General features: G+C 52.1%; 12 protein-coding genes across 12 annotated transcripts in view; 3 read left to right on the top strand and 9 right to left on the bottom strand.

Annotated features, from left to right (window-relative positions):
* Nucleotides 1-1,694: 1,694 nt before the first annotated feature.
* DACRYDRAFT_20842 (glycosyltransferase family 2 protein) lies at nt 1,695-3,487 on the bottom strand. Its single transcript, XM_040772107.1, has 5 exons — nt 3,422-3,487; nt 3,347-3,368; nt 2,425-3,301; nt 2,099-2,377; nt 1,695-2,046 (listed from the first exon to the last, which is right to left on the bottom strand). The coding sequence occupies exons 1-5, from the start codon at nt 3,453-3,455 to the stop codon at nt 1,846-1,848; spliced, it is 1,413 nt and encodes a 470-aa protein (XP_040631151.1). The 5' UTR covers nt 3,456-3,487; the 3' UTR covers nt 1,695-1,845.
* Nucleotides 3,488-3,733: 246 nt separating this feature from the next.
* On the bottom strand, nt 3,734-4,448 carry DACRYDRAFT_20841 (uncharacterized protein). Its single transcript, XM_040772106.1, has one exon. The coding sequence runs from the start codon at nt 4,433-4,435 to the stop codon at nt 3,797-3,799; it is 639 nt and encodes a 212-aa protein (XP_040631150.1). The 5' UTR covers nt 4,436-4,448; the 3' UTR covers nt 3,734-3,796.
* A 343-nt stretch (nt 4,449-4,791) lies between these two features.
* DACRYDRAFT_93625 (DUF395-domain-containing protein) lies at nt 4,792-6,195 on the top strand. Its single transcript, XM_040777172.1, has 3 exons — nt 4,792-5,396; nt 5,447-5,985; nt 6,035-6,195. Exons 1-3 carry the CDS (start codon nt 5,064-5,066, stop codon nt 6,144-6,146), a joined length of 984 nt encoding a protein of 327 aa, XP_040631149.1. The 5' UTR covers nt 4,792-5,063; the 3' UTR covers nt 6,147-6,195.
* A 160-nt stretch (nt 6,196-6,355) lies between these two features.
* Nucleotides 6,356-7,318, bottom strand: DACRYDRAFT_48861 (uncharacterized protein; the record flags this gene model as incomplete). Its single annotated transcript, XM_040774871.1, has 5 exons — nt 6,356-6,498; nt 6,554-6,619; nt 6,671-6,728; nt 6,778-7,106; nt 7,159-7,318. Coding segments are annotated over 5 exons (756 nt in total), but the record flags the coding sequence as incomplete, so codon positions are not given.
* A 551-nt stretch (nt 7,319-7,869) lies between these two features.
* DACRYDRAFT_20839 (uncharacterized protein) lies at nt 7,870-8,400 on the bottom strand. Its single transcript, XM_040772105.1, has one exon. The coding sequence runs from the start codon at nt 8,366-8,368 to the stop codon at nt 8,012-8,014; it is 357 nt and encodes a 118-aa protein (XP_040631147.1). The 5' UTR covers nt 8,369-8,400; the 3' UTR covers nt 7,870-8,011.
* Nucleotides 8,401-8,803: 403 nt separating this feature from the next.
* Nucleotides 8,804-9,739, bottom strand: DACRYDRAFT_98959 (uncharacterized protein; the record flags this gene model as incomplete). Its single annotated transcript, XM_040777556.1, has 4 exons — nt 8,804-8,990; nt 9,093-9,158; nt 9,220-9,268; nt 9,320-9,739. The coding sequence occupies one exon, from the start codon at nt 9,737-9,739 to the stop codon at nt 9,353-9,355; it is 387 nt and encodes a 128-aa protein (XP_040631146.1). The 3' UTR covers nt 8,804-8,990; nt 9,093-9,158; nt 9,220-9,268; nt 9,320-9,352.
* A 232-nt stretch (nt 9,740-9,971) lies between these two features.
* Nucleotides 9,972-11,674, top strand: DACRYDRAFT_87497 (tRNA-guanine transglycosylase; the record flags this gene model as incomplete). Its single annotated transcript, XM_040776812.1, has 10 exons — nt 9,972-10,038; nt 10,087-10,289; nt 10,337-10,441; nt 10,493-10,516; nt 10,568-10,610; nt 10,661-10,916; nt 10,964-11,034; nt 11,084-11,138; nt 11,186-11,364; nt 11,412-11,674. The coding sequence occupies 10 exons, from the start codon at nt 9,972-9,974 to the stop codon at nt 11,672-11,674; spliced, it is 1,266 nt and encodes a 421-aa protein (XP_040631145.1).
* Nucleotides 11,675-11,703: 29 nt separating this feature from the next.
* DACRYDRAFT_76619 (DEAD-domain-containing protein) lies at nt 11,704-14,681 on the bottom strand (the record flags this gene model as incomplete). The annotated part of the gene is made up of 5 exons (XM_040776214.1): nt 11,704-12,328; nt 12,377-13,687; nt 13,736-13,831; nt 13,885-14,290; nt 14,339-14,681. The coding sequence occupies 5 exons, from the start codon at nt 14,679-14,681 to the stop codon at nt 11,704-11,706; spliced, it is 2,781 nt and encodes a 926-aa protein (XP_040631144.1).
* A 264-nt stretch (nt 14,682-14,945) lies between these two features.
* On the bottom strand, nt 14,946-15,741 carry DACRYDRAFT_20838 (uncharacterized protein). The gene is made up of 5 exons (XM_040772104.1): nt 15,678-15,741; nt 15,520-15,627; nt 15,297-15,464; nt 15,118-15,249; nt 14,946-15,066 (listed from the first exon to the last, which is right to left on the bottom strand). Exons 1-5 carry the CDS (start codon nt 15,694-15,696, stop codon nt 15,044-15,046), a joined length of 450 nt encoding a protein of 149 aa, XP_040631143.1. The 5' UTR covers nt 15,697-15,741; the 3' UTR covers nt 14,946-15,043.
* Nucleotides 15,742-15,948: 207 nt separating this feature from the next.
* Nucleotides 15,949-18,602, top strand: DACRYDRAFT_105313 (endosomal P24A protein; the record flags this gene model as incomplete). Its single annotated transcript, XM_040768074.1, has 16 exons — nt 15,949-16,116; nt 16,170-16,185; nt 16,245-16,360; nt 16,415-16,671; nt 16,724-16,783; nt 16,831-16,948; nt 17,003-17,155; nt 17,206-17,235; nt 17,285-17,417; nt 17,467-17,551; nt 17,601-17,693; nt 17,745-17,904; nt 17,955-18,029; nt 18,075-18,271; nt 18,322-18,485; nt 18,535-18,602. 16 exons carry the CDS (start codon nt 15,949-15,951, stop codon nt 18,600-18,602), a joined length of 1,893 nt encoding a protein of 630 aa, XP_040631142.1.
* A 40-nt stretch (nt 18,603-18,642) lies between these two features.
* On the bottom strand, nt 18,643-20,394 carry DACRYDRAFT_48409 (uncharacterized protein; the record flags this gene model as incomplete). The annotated part of the gene is made up of 8 exons (XM_040774831.1): nt 18,643-18,821; nt 18,869-19,057; nt 19,105-19,171; nt 19,216-19,314; nt 19,360-19,681; nt 19,730-20,016; nt 20,065-20,209; nt 20,252-20,394. The coding sequence occupies 8 exons, from the start codon at nt 20,392-20,394 to the stop codon at nt 18,643-18,645; spliced, it is 1,431 nt and encodes a 476-aa protein (XP_040631141.1).
* Nucleotides 20,395-21,407: 1,013 nt separating this feature from the next.
* DACRYDRAFT_20832 (uncharacterized protein) overlaps nt 21,408-22,170 on the bottom strand; it is a gene marked incomplete at its 3' end in the record, with an annotated part of 1,972 nt that continues 1,209 nt past the window's right edge. Inside the window, exons 2-3 of the mRNA XM_040772103.1 lie at nt 22,094-22,149; nt 21,408-22,044 (exon numbers count right to left, since the gene is read on the bottom strand). Of these exons, the coding sequence (XP_040631140.1) occupies nt 21,408-22,044; nt 22,094-22,149 (693 nt within the window). The remainder of the gene's footprint in view (nt 22,045-22,093; nt 22,150-22,170) is intronic.

Here is a 22,170-nt window from a genome sequence, read left to right as displayed (position 1 = left end):
GCCGGTTCCTTCTTCTCCTCCGGATTACGGATGCCCAGTCCCTTGGGCTCGACACCTCTCACCCGGGCCCACATCTCCTCGAGACGCATGCGCTCCCTCCCTCCCTCTGGCAACCCCAGTCGGCCGAAAGCAGCGAGTGTGTCCTTATAGATGCGTTCCTTGTCTGCGGTTGTCCATTGTGGAGCAAAGGGGGAGAAGAGGTCAATGTCCAGCCAGCCATTGTCTTTCAGCGACCAGAGTTTATTGTCTGGATTCGTGGCAGGGCCTATTGTCCAAGCTACCTACATGCCCATATGAATCAGTCTCGTTATATTGCCGATAATGAATATCAACGTACCGTGCTCAATACCTTGCTGATATGAACCTTGGGTGCGCCAATGAGTTTACTAAGATCCTTCAAGGTCAACGACTTGTGCGCCAATCGATGGATGATTTTCATCAGCAACGGGCTCTTCCCGCCTGCCTGCTGCTGGGATGGATTAGGAGTGCTGCTTGTCGAAGGTGCCGCGGTGCCTGGTGTACTGGCGCCGGCGCGGATAGGCAGCGGTGCGACAATGCGAGAGTGAGGAGTGCTAGCAGCTGAGGAAACCGGTTTTGTTGCTGCTGTAGAAGCAGGGGTAGGAGGCACAGGCTTTGCTGCAAGGACGTTGACTGGCCGAGCAGGCGGGAGGATCCTCTTCCCTATAATCGGCTTCGCGGTGCCTCGCTTTCCCTTCTTCCCTCGAGCATTCTCTACATCCACAGGCACGTTTTCTAGCAAGATCGCTTTTCGCCCCTTGCGCTCACCCTCGACCTCGTGACTCCGCTGCTGCACGCGCTGGAAGGCGCGCGTAGACAGCTGAGGGGGGATAGTGCATTCTCTGCGGATTTGGCCGAGTTGGATGAGCCGGCCTGGTTCGCCGGAGGAGAGGAGAGGAGTGCGCGTGAGTAAATCTTGAGAGAGCTCGCGGACGAGGGTAAAGGGGAAATGTTGGGAGGCGACGGTTAGACCCTGCAGAGGACACGGCACACGTCATTGGATCAGTATGTCCGAGAAAGGAGCCCGGACAAGTTAGCGCACCTTATCTGACCCATCTAGGGTGACCTGGATAGATTGATTGGCTGCGGCCGAGGCTTGAAGAGCGCGCAGAGCGTCGAGGACCTCCTCGGGGAGAGAAATGCGGTACGCCTGCACCGGCAAGGTCGCGGGTAGCACCTGCCCCTTCAGGGGTAGCAGGGTGGATTGGGACATGGTAAGGATGCTGTTGGGATGGAAGGGGATGCGAGATATGTATGCTGGGTGTTGATGGCGAGTACGAGTACGAGATGTATGCTCCAAGCTGTTGATGTGAGGGTGTTTGTGCGGCGATGCGGCGATCCCGTATTGTATGCCAGTAAGCAGGAGTCACCTTTCAAGAACTGATGACAATGTATCGCTATGACCGATGAACAAGAATGAGAAAAGAGAAGAAGGAGAAGAAGCCCAAGGTCGCCGTCGTCGTCGTCGATGTCGTCGTCTGTTCTTGTCGATGTCGAGCCCGGCGGTGCTTTGATGGCCAAATGCCAGCTGCCCTTTGCCCTGTGCGCCCGCTCACCCTTCCACATGGCCATCGCCGCTGCTCGCCTCTGTCCCACTTAGCACGTTTGCTCCCGATTATTTAAGCAGTCCCCTTTAATTGGCGCAATACTTCCTTACCACCTGATCTAAGGGTTGAGGGATGATAGACAATTATTTGATTACTCCGCTCGTACGGTATGATATCCTGAGTCAGACTGTCCCACTGAGGTATGCTAGAAGTGCGGTCATAAATAATGCTACAAGTTGTAAGCTCTGGCCACATCATCGTCCCTTCACGGCTAAGTCCATCAGTCCTTACGTACATACACCACCGCCTCGGGGTCCCATTCCCTCATCTCGGACGCGATCCCCTCAGACGCCACGGGCTCCGGCACCGTCTTCTCCTGCAGCCAGGGCATGTTCGGCGCATCAGGGTCTGTGCTTGTATGGTCCATGGCTTTTGTGGCCGTTGTTGGGTCGCCAATACCCGCACGAGTGCCCCAGGCCGTCTGGTACAATCATCAGCCCGAAAACGGCGGGGAAGAACAAGGAATATCGCACCTCATGCAGCGTAAGCAGTGCAAATATCTTCATGACCGCAAAATAGTACCCAAAGAGGATAAACGCGGGTACGTAGATCACATGTTCCGGTCTGTGCCATAAATGCGGCAGCAGCTTAGCTGTGCGCGTTACGAGCAGCCAGACGAAGTATGACAGCACGATGTCCCACCACGGGAGATGGTACCCGCCTTCTTGGACGGACTTTGTCGATTTGACGATAAGGTATATGACCAGGCATGGCCCAACAAGCAATGTGAACGGGTTGAAGAGTTTGTCCACCTGGAACACCGTCAGCACGATGCAGCCACCGGGAGATAGACACGAACCATCGTGTACGCAACATAGGGGAACCGATGCCATATATACCGCTCTTTGAACAAGCTTCTCAGGTCGCTTCTCCACGTGTTCCGCGTCCATCTCAGCACTTGCTTCAGGAACCTCCAATTGGGCTTCATAGTGCTGAGTAACTCCGCCTCCTTACAGCACTGGATATACGTATTCCAGCCATGGCTGACGAGCCAACGAGTGAGGAACTTGTCGTCCCCCGAATTAAGATGGTATTTCCCCAACCACAAGTCATGCGTGAACCCGTGTAGGAACTCCGGGTCCTTGAGGATAATCGTCCGGTACGCGGCCGTACGACCAGAGAGGCACGGCACGCCTCCGTCAATATGCGTGCTCGCGGCGATCTCGACGTTGCGTATACTGAGGCGGAAAGCGGCGAGCACTTCCCACACGGTCAGCTTCGACCCGACAGGGGTGACCCGCTGGCTCGTCCCCACTCCACCAATCTTCTGGTCCTCGAAGCATGCGAGTATGTAAGGCAACATTGTCGGTGGCCAGAGCGCGTCGTCATCCGCAAAGACGACGATGTCGGTCATAGTGTGCTTGATACCCTCGACCATCTGCAGTCGCTTGTTCGCGTACGGCACCGTCAGCACCCGGATCTTCGACGCGTCCACTGCAGCGGCGAGCTCTTCCAAAGGCCCGCGCATCCGTTCTTCGGTGACGATGATGATCTCTCGCGGGTCGCCCTGGAGCCATGTTCGCGCCGCCTCGATAAACTCTTCTCCCGCATCGATGGTAGGCACGATAATGGTCACGTCCTCACTGGCGACATAGGTGGGATTGAGAGGAAGTGGCACAGGACGATATGCGAAGAAAGCGAGGATACGAATGATGTACCAGAAGTAGCGGTAGAAACTGCACCGGGTCAACACGTGTAGGAGCGTGATTCTAAGGGCTTACCCGATGACGCCGAAAGGGATGACTGGGACATTGACGGTATCAGAGGTGTACGTTCTTGTCTGTAAACACACTCACAGATAGGAAACTTGTCCGAGGTGAGGTACAACATCCTGCCCTTTGCTGGAGGGCAGGAGAGAGAGGGGAACCGCACTAGGCGGGTGGAAGGGAGGACGACGACCGTACTAAAAGCTTGGTATTCGCGTTACGACGTCTGTCGGGCACGCGCCGATCATGACCGTTTTTGTGCCCGTCTAAACAATTGACAGGAATGTAAAACCCATTTAATATTATTCATATTTGCGACTAATTATACACAGTAGTAATTTGTTTCATTAGGATTCAGGTACGGCGATGGAGTAATGCGATGATGCTGGTGTGTTATAAAATACAAATGATTTGAATTGGGATATAATTGACAGGGATATTTGCACGCCTTTATGCCGCGCCGTCCTACGGCAACCGATGTTTGATCTGTTCAAACCACGACCCAAGAATATCCCCTCCCTTCCATTCCCTCCATCCAGTACACCACTCGCACTGCTCCATATACCCCAGCATGCTACCCAACGCGATCCCTTTCACGTCTAGCACTTTCCGACCCGTGTCAGGCAGCTCCTGCTGAGCAAGCCGAGCCACCCCTCGCTTCACCCTCTCCTCCTGCGGTGCAAGTGCTTTCTCCGGCGCGCCCCGCTGACCCTGCTGGTGGACCATCATCACTGTGCCCATAACTGCTTTGCAGAGTGCTTCGTAAGTCAGAGCGGCCCAGCGCAAGCCCGAGTCCTGGGCAGCATCAGGGAACAGCTTTCCCATCGCTGCTCCCTCTGGACGAGGCAGTGTATCCAAACACTGGAGGATGACGCTCGAGTCGAAGATGGTTCCCGAAGGTGTTACGAGCGACGGGACGAATGCGGACAGTGGGTAGAGCCCGTGCTCCTCAACGAGGTCTGCTGGAGGAGGGTCGGGAATTGCATGGACGGTGAGCGCATCTCCTAGCCCAAGCTCTTTGATGGCAAAGAGTAGCTTGATTGCAAATGGGCTCTCGGGAATGTGGTACAAGTGTAATTGCCCAGGAGTAATATTGGACTCCATCGGTAGCGTGGCTCAGAGAGGCTTGGCTTGCCTTGGCAGAGGGTGACCCGTTTTGGGCAATGGAACGCCATGCTGTCATCTGAGCACGCCATCGCCCGTGCCACAAACAGTCAACATCGCAATATTCGCGTGGCAATTGTCAAATCTTGTTCTCTTCCTCTCTCTTCTCGCTCTTTATCTTTTCTTTTCTGTCTACCACTGACAATAATATCTGATTATTCCTCTGTACTGATGGTTACGACGTGCCTACGTAGCTGGCTTTGTCATCGGTTCCATATTCACGCGCATTCTTCCCCAACCCGTGGACATTCTCCCCTTCTGTGATTTTCTCCACCTTCCTCTGAGGGGGCTGAGCTCCCACATCTGCCAACAATCCCACATTTGCTTACAACTGTTCTACCCTTTCTGACCCTTTCTCGCACGCACGGACCGTATATAACCGGGTATTCCTAAGCGATTCCCTTGCTGAGCGATCTGAGACTTTTCGGCATCTCCAGTCGGCAGCAAGTTGTTGCTTGTTCAGCGGACTATATTATCTCCTCACTGGCGCTCATCTTCTCTCCGTCCTCTGCTCGGTATTACCTTCTAGATATATACCCCAAGCTACCGCATCAACAAGCGCACAACGATGTCTCTTCAATCTCTAGCAATGCCCCTAGTGGGCGGGCTCATGATCGGCTCATCAGCATACCACCTTCTCGCTCTAGACGGCAAGATCATGGGTGCAAGTGGGATCCTCCACTCCACAGTCCGCTACTTCAAGACCCAGTTCCCTGCGCTCCCGGACAAGGATACGGCATGGAAACTCGCTTTCGCAGCTGGGGGAGCAACGGCCGGGGCGATACTGCATATCTGTGGGCAGGCGCTCTCGGCCAGGCTTGGGATCACACTCTTTGATCCGCAAGTCGAGTCTTGGGCGCTAAGTGCCGTGGCTGGTTTGCTAGTAGGCATCGGTACAAAGGTGAGTCTAATTCTCCCTTGCTTAATAACTCAAACTGACGATGCACCCAGCTCGGTGGTGGGTGCACTTCCGGACACATGATATGCGGACTATCACGCCTCTCCCCGCGGTCCATCGTCGCAACCCTAGTCTTCTTCCCCACCGCCGTCCTCGTCTCCAACATGCTCGGTACAGCCCCTCCTCCATCCCCAACAGCCGTCCTCCCCCCACTAGAAATTTCCCTCCCCATCGTCGCCGCGCTCCAAATCCCCTTCCTCATCTACCGTTTCGTGCACAACAAAGTCATCTCCTCCTTCGCCATTGGTGCCCACTTCTCCCTCGGCCTTGCGCTCTCAGGCATGCTCCGCGCCTCCGCCGTACTGGGGTTCATGTCCCTCCCCCTCCCGTTCCCGCCATTCGACCGCCGCCCGTGGGACCCTTCGCTCCTCATGGTTGTCGTTGGCGCACTCATCCCGAACTTTGTCGCATATCAATGGCATATTAGGCACTTGCACAAGCCGGAGAGGGCGGAGAAGTTCGACATCCCTACGAAGAAGGAGATTGACCTTAAGCTTGTTGGGGGGGCAATGCTCTTCGGTATCGGATGGGGGTGAGTACTTGTCGATGTGTTTTCAGATTAACGGCTGATGGTCTTGCAGGCTTTCCGGTATCTGCCCAGGACCGGGTCTGGTGACATTCTCTGTCAACCCACTGGCAGCAACGGCGGCCGGGTGGATGGTGGGTATGCTCCTTGGCGGGCAGCTGGTCTAGAGTTAGACTAGAGTAGAGCACATCTTTTCTTGGGACAATGTAGACATAGAATGCATCCCCTCTTCCTCATTGTCGGCGAATATCGCGCCATTCTGCTATCATTTCGCCATTCCTCGTCGGGACTAGAACAGTCCATTCACGATTTAGGCATGATACAGCTTGGACTAAGGCTACATATGGGCGTCTCCAAAAAACCACACGTCACCTGTTCAGGGCTTGAACGTGACGATACGGGAGAAAGTGCTCCCTGTACCCCAGATGCCTTTCCGAAGGCACGCAAGCTGGACGATCTGCGAGTGGTCAACAAACAGGTTCGCATGCGCGCCTTGGTTCTGGATGTGGTAGGCGAACACTGCAACGGTGGTGAGTTACGATTTGAGGGGAATTGGTTGAGGGAAAACGCGCACCTTCAGGATCGGCAGCTTCGAACATGATCTTGTCATTTGGAAGAGCAGATGTGATAGCAGAGATAACTGGCATGTATCGCTCAGTCAACGTCAGAGTTCGGACGAGAGTGGCCTCACCATATGTACGCCAGTTCTTGACATTCTCCGTAATGCCCTCACTTTCGATCATGATCATCTATTGCCCACAGTCAACCAAGTTCCCAACATTGTACCAGAATGCTCACAGAGGCCCCCGCATCCAAGAACATCTTCGCGCGGTCAATGAGCCACTTTGGATCCCTCGTGCCAGCGTTCTCGAGCTCCTCGATGCTCGCGTCTCCGTCTGCACCCCACTGGATACCTACCTCCGGCTTGGGCTTCAGTCCGTACTTCTTGACAAGCCTGACGATCTCTGCCCAATCCTCGGTCGGGATGGATAGGAATCCGGAGGAGATCTCTAGCACATCAAACCCCACATCACGCACTTTCTTGATGTACTTCTCGACGGTGTCTTTGTCACCCGCTGAAGCGGAGAGGACGCGCTCGATGTACCCTCCAGTGCTGAGATAGCAATCTGCGTGTTTCTTCAGCATCCCCACCGTATCCAAACCTGAAATGAAGCTCACCGTGCTTATGGGCCGTGTCGATGAGCGCCTTCAGGCGATTATCCGGCATGAGCGTGAACGCCCCCCCGGCAAACTTGATCCCGTCGACAAACTCGCCCCAATCGCTAAGCAGCTCATCGAGATAGGTCTTCGTCACAGGGGCATAGTACGGCCCGCGAATCTATGTGATGCCTCTCTTCTTGTCTGGTTTTGTGTCGAGCGCGTTGGACGGCAGGAAGTCGAATGCTTTGGCTTGGGATGTCGAGTGCACTGTTGAGGTTGACAATGCACGGGCAAGTGCGGCGGGCAGAGGAGGGTTACGGAAGATGGACTTGGTAGCGAGCATAGTGGCCGTCGTAGTTGTACCAAGGAAAGACTGACATGTTGCCGAGTGTATTATTATTTCGAGGTATATTTCGAGAGGAGATGGTCGGTATCCACTTATGAGTCTTCTGTCTATACGTCATTCGAAGTACGTCAACATAGCCACCCACCCACCACATATATGTACATGGTCTTTCGCTGATGTCACGCGCTTCTGACTTTATTCTCGGCTATTACAGACGTGATCCATGTGTACTTTGTTTTGGTGAGCAGCTTGGCGCTGGTGCATCCTTCGAGCGAAACTGAACGATCACCTTGCACTCTAATCAGTATGAATCATTCCAACATCTTATCCTCTCGAAGCTGGATTACAACAATGAATGATTTACAGTGGTTAGCTTACGACTATTCAACGCTCAAGTCCTTGATTCCATCACGAGATCAGTGTCGTGAGCCCGAACATACTGTGTGCAGCGACTGCTTCGCCAAGATCGGATACACCACACGTTTGGTGACCCGCTTGAACATGCGTTGTCGCGAAGATGGTGGCTTAGCCTTGAGTTTTTGGAGATCCTTGTGCACAGGTCGTCCGTCCCACTCCTGATGATGGGCCGCCAGCATCTGCTGCATCAAGTGCATTCACTTCATTACTGGTCAAAGATCGAAGCACCGAAGACAGCGAGGGCAACCCCTGTCGCTCCAAATCCGGCCGTTGGTCTTGTTGTCGAGCTTGATTCGAATCATTGGCACGTGTTATGGGAGAAGCTGGTCGTCTCTGGGATCCTGGACTTGTTGCAGTCTGTTGTTGAGTTTGAGGTGGAGTCGGTAGAGTTCGTGATATTAAAGATCTTTCTCGGGCCCGGATGATACTGTCTTGCAACGCGGCATGGGCTGTAGCACACTGCATTATGATTCTAAGCCACGCACCGAAAGAATAAAAATAAATAGTCTTGCCTTGTCCTCTGCTCTTACAGCTTTGCAAAGTGCCGAGAGAAGTTCTGTATCTCCCTCGGTGTTGATCTGATAGGCTTGGATCAGGTCGGCAACCGCCGTCATTTCGTTCCTTGCGTTCCGGGTCGATGACCACCCGACGCTAGAGTCTAGCCCATTGAGAAGAATGCCGTTGACTTTGGGCGATTCTCGGGCGTGCGGGGGAGAGGGCATGAGCGCATGAGTTCTGAGGTGATCTTACCCCTCTCTTGGCGAGCTACATATTCCAGAAATTCTGCTAAAACGCCAAGATCTATTTTCGGGACGACTTTTGAGTTCACACCAACATGCGGTCGCGATACGTTTAGTCCTCCGGGGTAGTTCAGGGGCACGATTATGTGGACTTGATGTGGTAATGAATGAATTGCCTCGTTAGTGATCAGAAAGTAGAAGAGCCTTGGCATTTTGATAGCGCTATTTCTGGGCACACTTGGCAGGCCCACACCAGTGCTTGTCAGCGGGTTTGAATGGCCAATAATGCGCCCTCAAACTTTGCATCGAGCCGAGGTACCACCCGTCGGCCTGATCTGTAAACATCCCTGACTTGTGTCAGTACCTCCTTCCTATCAAAAGAACGACGTGTGCCTCGGTGGACATTATATGAGCGAAGTGCTTCGGAGTTGTGTACAGTATTTACCAACTGGATGCCAGGAAGATGTGCGAAGCAGTAAGAAGCAGTCCTAGTTTGAACACCTGAATTATGTTCGCTTGATGTACATGCCAGGATAAGCTACAAAATGTCCAGCGGCGAAATATGATCATACATACGCGCATATCTAATATATCGAGAACTTGTCCATGAATTTTCGTGAGATACCTGCTATCGAGCGTCAACAACGGTGTGTTGGCCGTGAGTTCGGTCACGCACCCTCATCATGCACCTTTTACTCCTCGTAGTTTCTCATCTTTTCGCTCCCTTAACGGCCTCATCACTTCTACATTGCAGCGATGCCAGTTCAGCTTCGATGGCGTCCTCGTCTTCCCGTAGTCTTGATTGTGTCTGCACATCAAGCGCCTTGCCCTGAGCTCGATCTGCCTCCAAAACTCCTATCATCCCCTCCAGATCCTGCAACAGCGTGTCCAAACGCGAATCGATGCCTTTGGCAATCCCATCGGCCTGCTCAATGCTTTTGAGAAGTTGACCAATGTCCTCGGCGGAAGATGGGTCCGAAGGGTCGAATGACTGGATGTCACGCAGCAGGTCTGCGAGCTGCGTTGCTGCTGCATGAGGACCACTGCCGTTGAGGGGTTTATTTGAAGAAAGAGATGATGGGCGGTCGCCTGACATGTCGTATGAGGAGAATGCGCGTAATTTTTGTTCGTGATGCAGAGGGTGAACGTCAATAGCGTAAGTCAACAGTTATCGGGACCCTTACCACCCAATAAGAAAAATATATTAGACCTCACTCCTTGTCCTCGCATCTTGCCCTCGTACCACAACATCCTCGCCTTCCGATATAGCTTCATTGACCTCCTCAGCAGCAGCTCGGCACTTGCGCAACATTGCAAGGTTAGCTGGAATGGAGTTCGAGATCATCGCAAAGTGTCACACGACACACGCTCGTGTCTCTCGCATGACCATGACTCGTACGTGATCTCTCTGCCCACAGTCCGGAGTGTCTCAAAACGGACCAGATGGCACCACGTACCTACCGACATTCATGCCCGTTGCCACGCAAGGTGCAATGAAAGGCCTCACGTCGCAGCAAGTCGAGGCATTGGGAGTGACGCTCATTCTCAACAATACCTACCACCTAAACCTCAGGCCTGGAACGAAGGTGCTAGATGCGGCTGGAGGAGCGCACAAGTTTCAAGGATGGAGGAAGAATCTGCTGACGGTAAAGCACTGTTTGTGGAAAGTATATGGCGCTTATGCATTTTGCAGGACAGCGGTGGCTTTCAGATGGTTAGCTTGAGCTCGTTCACCAAGATAACTGAGGAGGGAGTGCTATTTGCAAGTCCATACACTGGGGAACCAACCATGCTTACAGTATGCATGCCATGTCATGCCTCCATATATGTCGCACTTACATGAGTTCAGCCAGAAGAATCTATTGGTATCCAGGTTGGTGAGGGCGTTTGGATTGATGGCAGTCATGCTGAAGGCATCTAGTAGCATTCCATCGGTGCCGATATAATCATGCAACTAGACGACGTTGGTAAGCACCAGGTTATAGTCCTGTGATAGCACTGTCTAATTACTGTGCAGTGCACTCTCTTACAACCGGTCCACGAGTTGAAGAGGCCATGTGGCGCTCAATACGATGGCTTGATCGGTGTATCGCGAAGCACAAATCGAGTGGGCGCACAGATCGACAAAATCTGTTCGCGATTGTTCAGGGTGGTCTTAGTCCTGACCTTCGACAGAAGTGTCTCGACGAGATGGTTAAGAGAAAAGACGATCTGCCTGGATATGCTATTGGCGGGCTCAGTGGGGGCGAAGAGAAAGACATCTTCTGGAAAATGTGCGTTTGAGTCAGTGTTTCTCCTGTTCCCATCTAATAGCTTTCAGTGTCAAGCAATGTGCAGAACAATTGCCGGAAGATCGACCGCGTTACTGCATGGGCATTGGGTTTGCCGAAGGTGAGCTTCCTTGTCCTGTATTTGCGACCCCGCTCATCTGAGGTCCCAGACCTATTGGTTTGCGTCGCCCTGGGCGTGGATATGGCAGATTGTGTATTTCCTACGTACGAGCGTTGTTTTCAAATGCGAAGACGCATTCTGACTTGAGTAGACGAACCGCACGATTCGGTGTTGCTCTTACTCGGGATGGTCCTATGAATCTGCGGCTTGACCGACACCGCACGAGTTTCTTCCCCATTGATGCCAACTGTCCTTGTCTAACATGCTCTTCGGGTATGTCCAGGGCAGCATTGCACAACCTTGTCACACATGAAACAGTAGCCGCCCACGGTGAGCACACAGTTGTTACCCAAGGGCTTTCGTTGAGATTACCTTAGCAATCACCCAACACAACCTCGTCTTTCAAGCTTCGGTCATGGGCGGGGCACGCGATGCTATCATCGAGGGCCGATTCCCCCAATACCTAAAGGATTTCTTCCAGCGATATTTTGCAGATGCTGCTTACCCGAGGTGGTGTGTTGATGCACTCAGGAGCGTCAATGTAGATATTTTAGAAGGTATCGAGAATCCACGTATAGTGGAGGGCAAAGGCGCAAAGTGGGAATACTCTAACAAGATACCCAAGCAGAAGAAACCATGAAATCACTGTACAATGTTGTTGTATTGATACTAATGCTTGCCCTTGCGACTCGGACGGGCGTTCCTCGCCTTTCTGCGAGCAGCACCTTGGCGGTCTTGCCGGATTTGCTGAGCCGACTTGAGTTCGTTTTTGACTCTTCCAATAGGCTTCCCTTTGAAGCGAGTGGTCTTGCCAGGCTTCCCTCCCTTCCTATCGGATGGCGTGGAATCGGGTGCTTCAGATGGTCCACTATCTCTCTTCTTTGCTTGTCGAAGCTTCCGCTCGTAGTTGATATGCTTGGGATCCAAAGACTTGGCTTCTGTAATCTTGTGATGCTTGAATTTCTTCGCGCCTGATGAGCCTGTTCCTGTTGCTCTCCTGGCGTTCTCTGATTCAGCCTCGCCGATACGAGGCAAGCTTGTTTTAGTCTTTGTCTTCCATTCGTCAAATCGACCGCTCCGGTACGTTATAGGCAGCCGAGCACCACTTTCTGTCTTGAGGATCTTTTGGTTGTCAGCACCCTCGCCAGTGCCCTTAACAAATTTCTTCTTTTTACGATCCCACTTGAGTTGTGAACCATGACGCTGACGGTCGGTTAACGCGTCGTCGTTCGTGAGATCAAAGGTTGCAGTTCTGGCTTGCTCTAAGAAAGAAGCACCATCCCTCAGAGAATAACTAGTCACTTGTCAGGATGGATGCTGTGGAAATATGTTTCAAACTCACCCCTTTTCTGTTACAGCATCCTTCTGGTAGTATGACATATAGAACTCAGAATCCTGGAACTTTCCTTGACTTGGTCCAGCCAAATTCGGTTCCTCGTCGTCGTCTTGTAGAGTGTCATCGCCATCGCCATCGCCAGAATTTTCATCCCCCTGGTCCTCCTCGTCCTTACCAGTTGAGATCTCGGAAACTCTTTGCCGCGCTTTCGATAGGGCGGTCCTTCTGTCCTTCATGACGGTCGCACCGGCCGTCTTACCCCTACTGCCGATCTCGAATACGGTTTCTTGCGGCTTGAAAGAATCGATGGCCATTAGGAGCGCAGCCTTGCTTGTGCTGGCTTCATGCTGTTCGGGACGTCCGAAAATCGGATGAATCCTCCCCTCTCCTTCCGATTTAACGAGCTGTTTTGCACGCTCGTAGCTCGAGTGGTTTGCTTTCGCTTTCGTCCGTTCGTACATGCCATGACCTCGGCGCATCACTTCTCGCAGACCAGGCAGGTGAACATGGCGATCAGCTTCGAGCCTTCTGATGTTCTCAATTTCGTCGTCAAGAACATCGCGTGGTACGGTTCCGTATATCAATGACGTAGTGTAGGTACCTTCTCCCACAGCCGTCCCTTTGAGAGGACGACCCAGGAACAGCTGGAGGTCAAGGAGATAGGGAAGATCCGTGCTGGCGATCAAAGACCACGCCCAACCCTTTCGTCCTGCACGTGCGGTACGACCAACACGATGTACGAACACACGCGATCCGGCAGGGAAGTCGTAGTTGATCACGTTCTCGAGAACGGGAATATCGATACCACGGGCAGCAACGTCCGTGACGACAAGCAGGTTGGTCTGTCCCCTGCGGAAGCGGGACATCTCCAGAGTACGTGCAGCCTGGTCGAGGGAGCCGTAGATGTGAGAGACGGAATACCCAGCAGCTGTCAGGAGATTGGCCAAGTAATCGACGTGATGCTTCGTTGCGGCGAAGATCAGTGTCTGATTGGGTGCGGCCGCTGTGTTGGGGTCGACTTTGCCTTTCGACTCCTTCACTTCGTTCTCGCCAAGTGGGACCTTGATAACTTCTCTCAACAGTGCCATCAGAGCAGCATCTTTCTCCGCCTGTCTGACACGGAAGAAAGCCAGCCTAAGGTCACTGCTGAGCTTGCTGTCTGCGTCAAGGCGGACGAATTTGGGATCTTGCAAGCCGGCTTTAGTGAACTCAACCAGAGTGCTGGGGAGAGTAGCGGAGAAAAGGAGTGTTTGCCGAGTTGAAGGAAGACGATGAAGTATCTCGTGTAGGGCGGTGGCGAAGCCTTGTTCAAATAACCTGGAGAACGTCAGAGAGTGCAACACAGTGTCAAAGCCCGGTATTCACCTGTCAGCTTCGTCGAATACGACATAATTAATCGACTTCAAGTCGAGATTCATCTCAACCACGAGATGTAATAAGCGACCAGGAGTAGCGATGATGCTAAAAGAAGGCGGTCAATGGTCAGTCCTGTCGAGTGCATCGAATGTCCTTACACGTCTGGGTTGTTGGTGATCATTTCAAACTGCTCATCCATTCCCTCTCCACCAACAATTAAGCCCCACCTCAATGCGACGGCACTTTTATCCCCCTCTCCCCCTTGTTTGTCCCCCGAGTGCCAGCCCCGGCTAAGATCTTTCCCAACCTTCAAAATCTGAAGGGCAAGTTCTCGGGTTGGAATCAACACCAAGGCGCGGGCACCAAATGTGGTCTGGTGTCGCCCGCCCAGACGCTGAAGGAGGGGAATCATGTAAGCAAGGGTCTTTCCAGATCCTGTTCGAGCCATCCCAACTAGATCTCGGGGAGGAGTTGAGAGGAGGGCAGGAACAGCGAGCCGCTGGATAGGAGTTGGTTTATTGAAGCCGCGAAGTAACAGGGCTCGAAGGAGTTGAGGTTGTAGTCCTGGGTCATGATAAGAACATATGTTGTCGGTGGAAGAAATAGACATACCCATGCTTTGGAAGCTTCCACCTCCCACAGCACCTTTGGCAATATTGCCCTTCTTACCCTTCGCTTTCTTGACAACTTCTGTGCCTGCCTTGACATTGCGCTTCAGCATAAGATTCGCAATAAACTCGTCTTCATCCTCGTCTCCTCCTCCTCCACTCTCAACATCATCATCGCCGTGTCCAGCAGGTTTCGAGACTTTGCGTCGCTTCGCTGGTGCAAACTTGACCAGCGATTCCGCAATATCGACTTCATCTTCGTCTCCAAAGGAAACCCAACCTGCTTCCTCACTCTCGTTATCGCTATGGTCAGATTCAGGAGACCTTCTACGCTTGCGGCCGTCCATTGTCGGGATGGGTAAAAAAATGCGTGAGCAGGAGAGTTCGTGCGATGATGACCCTTTCACACACAGACTTTCGACACTGCCACTGACCCTTGGCCTGGAGAGTGAGCCAATCAGCGTCCCCAACCCCAGCAATCACGTGATGAGGAAGGCGACGGACTCTCTTACGTCATTGATCGTCATGGATCTGCCCCCACACGACCAGAAAGGTTGAACAGTCAGAACAAGGTCACAGTTCTTACAGGGCACAAACGGTAGAGCGATATTGCCATCGTTAACTTTGTTTGTATTTTCTCCCCTGCTACACATTTCCTAGTGGTGATAGAACATACTCTTACACAGATGACCGAGCCATCTCGTCTCGCTCACGAAGGGGGTGCCTCCTCCGCTAAATACGGCGTTAGCACATGGCCGTCGTCAGGAAACGGTTTGGACGAACGCTTAAGGATACCCTCCTTGACCAGCTCGGATGGCCGGGGCCTCGCTTCCAGCTTATGCTCCAGAGCATTCTCGAGACGCGAACGCTCTAGTTTGGCCTGCTGAGCCTGGAGACCAGGCGCGACGTTCGTGTCTGCGCTCTTGGTAAGCGTTACGTTAGAGGTCAGCGAGGGAAAATACCTTTCAGAATGTTCCTGTCTACAAGATCCTTCTTCTCAGGCCTTCCCTTGAGAGCCTTCTCAAGGCTGTGACTGGCATCACTAGGCGAGATGGGCGTCTCGTCAGGCCCTGGGACGGGTTCGGAGTCACCAGTCACAGCAGTGACTGTATCCAAAACAGCCTGCTTTGCTGAGATAGTACATGAACATTGAAATAGAGATATTGTAAGGTGAAGTGAACATACTGGTAGCAGCTGCGCTGGAAAGTGTCGAAGCCGCTGTGGCCGCTGCCGTTGTAGCAGCTTGGGTCGCCTGAGTTGCGAGAGAAGAAGCAGTATCAGAAACAGCTTGCACTACGAACGCATTTTTGAGCAGTTCATCTTAGAGAAATTAGGAGACATACCAGTAGTCTTGTCGGCCATGAGTATCGTCTTTCAGGTAGATGTATGCGTTGCGATGGACAAGGTTGGAGTTCAAGTTGACACAGTCCCGAGGTGGCTGTTACCTCCGACTTCTCAGGGCCTCGCGGTCATTCCTCCGCAGTTAAACTCCGTGTCCAATCTTCGCGTCACCCACGTCGTCTACTCTTGCTCGGTTTAGACGTCGAGCTCCCTTTTCTTCACCTCCGACTCCAGTCTCTGTCGAGCTCTTCGACCTGGTCGGTGTTCTTTACCATGTCCCGGCGACTTGTAGCTGCGGCATTCGCTATCGCGTCGCTGCTGCCGGCATGCGACGCCTTCTATCTCCCTGGTACTGCTCCCGTCGACTACACTCCTGGAGAGCAAGTACCGTTACGGGTCAACAGGCTTACGCCTATGGTTGGACCTAGCGATGCCAAAATAGTGAGTGCCTCCTAGCTGTACCTTTCTGAGGTGAAGTCTAATATGTTGTGCAGAAATCTCTCATCAACTGTGGGCGCCAATCAGTCCAACTTCGGACAGTGCATATGCTGAGCTGCTACACTCCTTAGATGATTACTACAACCCACACTTTCACTTTTGCGAGCCAGAAGGCGGCCCCACAAAGATGCCAGAGTCACTTGGCAGCATTCTCTTCGGGGACCGTATCTTCGACTCGCCATATAATGTATGTTTCGCGTATCCGAGCGCTAAATCATGGACTTATACTGGGTTCTGGTAGATCAAAATGCTCGAGAACGTGTCCTGCGCAACTCTATGCATGTCCGTAATTCCGGCTGAGGACGCAAAATTCATCAACGAGCGCATCAAGGAGGACTATGCCATCAACTGGCTGGTCGATGGTCTCCCTGCCGCAGAGATGAAGCAGGACGAGCGTACTGATGAGATCTTCTACGACACAGGCTTCAATCTGGGTATAGATGATGGGGCGTTCGAGGAGCTCCCTGCAATCAACAATCATTACGACATCGTTATGCAGTACGCTCGTCATTCATACGTCTCCGATACCAGCCGCTCATTCGTCTTGCAGATACCACGTCCGTGACAACAACCATTACCGTGTTGTCGGTGTCCTTGTTTGGCCCAGGAGGTGGGAATATGTGCTCCGCCATAGATTATTGTCTTACAAGAAAACAGTATCGAAGCGACGAATGAGACTCCCGATTCGCAGCGCTGCAACCGAAATGCGCCTCCTCTCATCCTGAACGAGGGTCGCACAAACTCCATCTACTATACATACACTGTTGCATGGGAGGTATGCCCCTGTCAATGTCTGCTTAGGGCATAGTCTCACAGATGTTCACACTAGCAATCGGATACCCCATGGGCAACCCGCTGGGATCACTATCTGCATATCTTCGACCCGAAGATCCACTGGTTCAGTCTGATCAACTCAATCGTCATCGTCGTATTCCTGTGCGTGATGGTCTCCATGATCCTGGTTCGTACAGTGTCCCGAGATGTACGCAAATAAGCTTCGGATGAGGTGCACTGCGCTGATATTCTCCCCAGATCTCTCGTTACAACGCACTAGATCTGACGGTATGTGTTCATCTTCTGAACCGTTTCCTAGCCCTCATGCGACTTAAAGGAGGACGTGCAAGAGGATTATGGATGGAAATTGATCCATGGCGAAGTTTTCCGTCCACCTCGGTATCCCATCGTATTGTCCGTCCTTGTTGGGAATGGTGCGCAACTAGGCGCCATGGTGGCTGTCACCCTCGGTGCGATAAGTCTGTCGCGACGTTTTTTATCCTTAACATTCTTTGATAGTATTTGCCCTTTTTGGCTTCCTATCACCATCTAACCGTGGCTCTCTTGCTACCGTCATGATTATCTGCTGGACCCTCTTTGGGTGGTAAGGTTTCCAAGCACCATTTTGGGATTAAGTCTCACGTTACTGGTAGTGTCGCTGGGTACATGTCACAGCGTGTATATATGTCCATCGGCGGTACTGAATGGAAGAAGAATGTGTTCTTCACTGCTACAGTCATGCCTGGGTGAGTGATGCTAGGCTTGCACGATCTTCATGTATTCACCGTTTGGGACAGATTCGTGTTTGCGGTTGTTTTCTTCCTCAACCTCTTCCTGATTGGGACCGGCTCTTCGGGTGCAGTTCCATTTGGCACAATGTTGGCTATTGTCCTGTTGTGGTTTGTCATCTCCGCGCCTCTCACTGCTGTGGGCGTGTTCTTCGGATTGAAGCACGGTGTAAGTATCCCACCCCCCAACCGCAGGGATTGTCAGCTAATTTCCTGTAGGGCGTCTCTCACCCGGTTCGGGTGAGTCCGATTCCTCGCCAAATACCAACAGCTCCTAGGTACCTCAGACCATGGGTATGTTTTGTAGATCTGACTCCCATCCAATCTAACCTGTAACAGGCGTCTGCTCTCTTGGCTGGCATCTTGCCCTTTGGTGCTGCTTTCGTTGAGCTCTACTTCGTCCTGTCAAGCCTCTTTGGCTCTCGCGCCTATTATGCCTTCGGTTTCCTTGCACTCACTGCTGGAGTCGTATGCATAACAACCGCGACTGTTGCCATCCTCTTCACATACTTCATCTTGTGTGCCGAAGAATACCGGTATGTGCTCAGCTCGTCATAATTGACATCCGAATGACTCCATCCTGCAGGTGGCACTGGAGATCGTTCTTCATTGGTGGCGGTAGCGCCTTTTGGCTCATTACCTATGGGTTATTCTATTGGGCCTCGAGGCTGTCACTCGATTCTTTCGCCAGTGTCGTCTTGTATCTGGGCTACTTATTTCTCATTGCATTATTCGATTTCCTCATTACTGGTGAGCCTCTCTTTCTCATCAGAAATTAGATCTAACATGAGTGGCTCAGGTACGATCGGTTTCCTCGCAACGTACTGGGCTATGCGCAAGCTGTATGGCGCCATTCGTATTGATTAAGCACACTATATAGCGTATAGATAGCTCTAAACCATCTGTATCATTTGTGTTCCTCCCGCGGTACCTCGGTAACGACGATGAGATGCTGTTTCTTCCCTGCTCGCATGATAGCAAAACGACCCTGAATGAAGTCCCTTCGCTCCAGTTGCCTTTGGACATCCTCCACGCGCTCATTGTTTAGATAGAATCCACCCTGTCGGATGGGCTGTCGTGCAACCGCTGAGGAACATTTAGTGAAATGAAGAGATCAGTGGGAAACGGCGCACTCAGTGATGGCATCATCTTATGCGATAGACAAAACTGGGGGATCACTTTCCCTTCGATTTCACTCCACTCCAGCTGTATTAGCCGGGGATCGCCCTGGAATGCTTTCACAATGTCATCCGCCTCGAGCTCCTCTATATTTGTATTATATAGTACCCGTGTCATGGTACGTGCACGGGCCAGGCCATCCTCTGAAGGCCAGTTAGTTGAGGATCGTCAGTTATAAGAGTCCACATACCGCCATGGACAAGTTCGGTCACTTCATCGGCGAGCCGCTTCTGCGCAACGCGAAGCTCGGGACTGGACTTTGTCGGGTTAGATGACGTCGTGCAGCGAATGTGGGGCTAACCTTTTGCCATTTGATTAATTCCGTGATCTCCTCTTCTGGGAGCAGGGTTAGTATGCGTAGATATCGCTCAATATCGGCGTCCTCAACCCGGATGAAGAACTAGACAATCATGAGAACTAAGCGCACGAAATATGATGAGCGAACCTGATAGAAGTCGAATACTGTTGTTTTGTCCTCCTTCAACCACACCGCATTGCCCGCACTTTTGCCAAACTTCTCGCCGTCGCTCGTCGTCAGGAGCGGTATAGTCAATCCGTAGGTCTCTGCCCCTACACCCGTTTCGTCGGCCGTGAGATGGCGTATAAGCTGAGTGCCCGCCGTGATGTTACCCCACTGGTCTGAGCCGCCGATCTGAATGTTGCAGCCATGCTCTTTGTGGAGGACGTAGAAATCATAGGCTTGCAGGAGCTGATATGTGAACTCTGTGAAGGAGATTCCACTTTCAGATTCCAGTCTAGCCTTGACACTTTCTCAAGCCTCAGCAGCTATCATACGCACGTGAAGAAAGATTCACCTCTCTTTGGCGATCATTTGATTCACGCGAGCGTGCTTCCCAACAACACGGAGAAAGTCAATCATCGTCATTTTCCCAAGCCAATCGAGGTTGTTGACGACCTTTGGGATGTGATGCGCTCTCACATCCCGCGTTCGCTTACCGGCATACGATGCACCTCGTTGTAGAAACTCCTGAACTTGGCCGGTGATGCTTTCTACGTTTCGTCCAAGATCCTCTGGCGAGAGAAGGTTGCGTTCAGTCGAGCGCCCAGATGGATCTCCAATCATCCCAGTAGCACCTCCAATCTACAGATCCTCAGAAATCAATCTTATCCCGGAGTTGTGAATCCTCACAAGAGCAATGGTCTGGTGTCCTCGAATGTGGAAATGTAACAGGGCCATCAAGGCAACGAGATTTCCGACATGAAGCGAGTCTGCCGAAGGATCAACACCAAGGTAGACAGTTGACTTATTCTTGGTGGCATCTGAGAGGGTTGAACTGAAAGGAACGATGAGTTGAGGTCAGCCAAACAGACCAGACAAGACGCGCCTCGTTTCATCATGAACAAATCCTCGAGCCCGTAACTCGTCGACGACGCTTGCTTGGTGGGAAGCAAGTCTCTTTGTCCCCACAAGTATGGTCCGTTTTATAATGCGTCCATGGCAGAATGGCCGCACAAGCATGGGTGTTCCGAGGAGAAGAATTCCGTTCGACCGGTAGTGGCAGGTAAACAATGTTTTGATTTGTTTTTATAATAATATTATGTCGAGTCGTCGATTAGGGGAGAATAGATAACGTGGCGTGGATTGGCCTGCCGCGGGCCAATCCGTCCCTATATACATATAGGCTACATAGATAGTCTAATGGAATCAAATTCCGGTGCCTTAAGGCTGCGCAAGGGTCCTGCACTGCCACTCTTGGCGCAAACTCGACACCATCCCCTCTCTAGCTCTTGAGCATCGACCACGATGCTGCTGGAGGGCAATCTGTGCCATCCAACCCCCTGCTTCACTCCTTCCTCACTGTCAACTACTGTCAACCAATCTGAGGCCCCCTGGAGATGATTCTGGCTGGTTTCTGGGCTGATCTGAGCTGTTCTTGGGCTGGATGGATGGGTTTTTGTGATTTTGAGACGGAATTTGCTTTCTGGCTCTGCTCTGTGTCTGTCGTCTGCTGGGATTGCTTCGAGTTTTGGTGCGTCCTGGTAAGGCTGGTGTGTACTGCATTCTGGACCTCCATTTGGAGGACTGGACATGCATATGCAATCAGTGGACCACCTTTTGCATCGGATTTACTAACTTCGCCCATCTGTGCAGGCAACTGTTTGGGTTGCTCCGGGGCTTCAGGTTGAGGGAATCGGACCTCCGTCTGGAGGATTGTAACCCAAGACCTGCAGTCTTGGGGTATTGTCTGTGTTATCGGTTTAGAATCGAGTCTGTGGCCTTTGTTTCACTGGAACAGTTTGCGGAATTCCGTGATCTTGACCCATGGGTCATGATCTCCGTCTTGGCATAACTGTTCACTGCGTATTCTGTGCTTTGTCCTCTGCAACCGTCACTGGTGCAGACTGGGCTTTGTCTTCTGCAACCGTCACTGGTGCAGATGTGGTTTTGTCTTCTGTAACCGTGACTGGTGCAGACCCGGTATTTGGATTGGCAAAGCGACCGATAATTCATATTGAAGGCATGGCACGGACAACAGCCTGTGAAGCGGCTTCCTTGTCTTCCTTCGACCACTGGCGTTGTGTTGCCTTTGGCAAGACCCAAGCCCGATGGTTTGTATCATCTTCTCGGAGATGAGCAAGTCGAAGACGGTTTCCATTCACCAAGCCTGGTCGTAAGTGTCCACGTCTATCCTTCAGTTGATAGGTTCCCTTATCCAGTTTTGTAGTGATCACAAATGGTCCGAACCAATGTGCATCACCCTTGTTTGCAGTTTCATTCCGGAGCAGCACCTTTTGACCAACCTCAAAAGCCTGCTGTGTACCTTCCGCCCCGATTTTGAGTTGGTGATCCCACCGCTCTTTGTCTGCAAGTGCACGGATAGTGCCTCGCTCCGAAGCTTCTTCTCGAGCCTTCTGCATTTGCAAGTGCCGTTCCGAGTGCTCTGCATCCCCTGGGAGTGCAGCATCTGGGGCACGGAGAAGTGGCTGGTCAAATGGCAACCGAGGCTTTTGACCATACAACAACTCAAATGGTGACCACTTGGCTGTGGTTTGCTGTCGGACTCGAGTTGCAAATAGTGCAGCATCAAGAAATTTGTTCCATCGAGTCGGATCTCCTGTGGTATTCATCTTCTTGAGATACGACTCAAGGATCCCATTGTATGATATCCTGAGGTAGTCAACTGTCTGATCTTTGCAATCTTCAGGAATTCAGACACAACCGGAGCAAGGAAGTTCTTTCCACGGTCCGTGAGGATTTCACTTGGCACTCCATAGTGCATAACGATCTGGTCCC

Source organism: Dacryopinax primogenitus (assembly GCF_000292625.1).
Source record: "Dacryopinax primogenitus strain DJM-731 SS1 chromosome Unknown DACRYscaffold_4, whole genome shotgun sequence".
Classification (NCBI taxonomy): Eukaryota; Fungi; Basidiomycota; class Dacrymycetes; order Dacrymycetales; family Dacrymycetaceae; genus Dacryopinax; species Dacryopinax primogenitus.
This window is presented reverse-complemented; position numbering and strand designations above follow the sequence as displayed.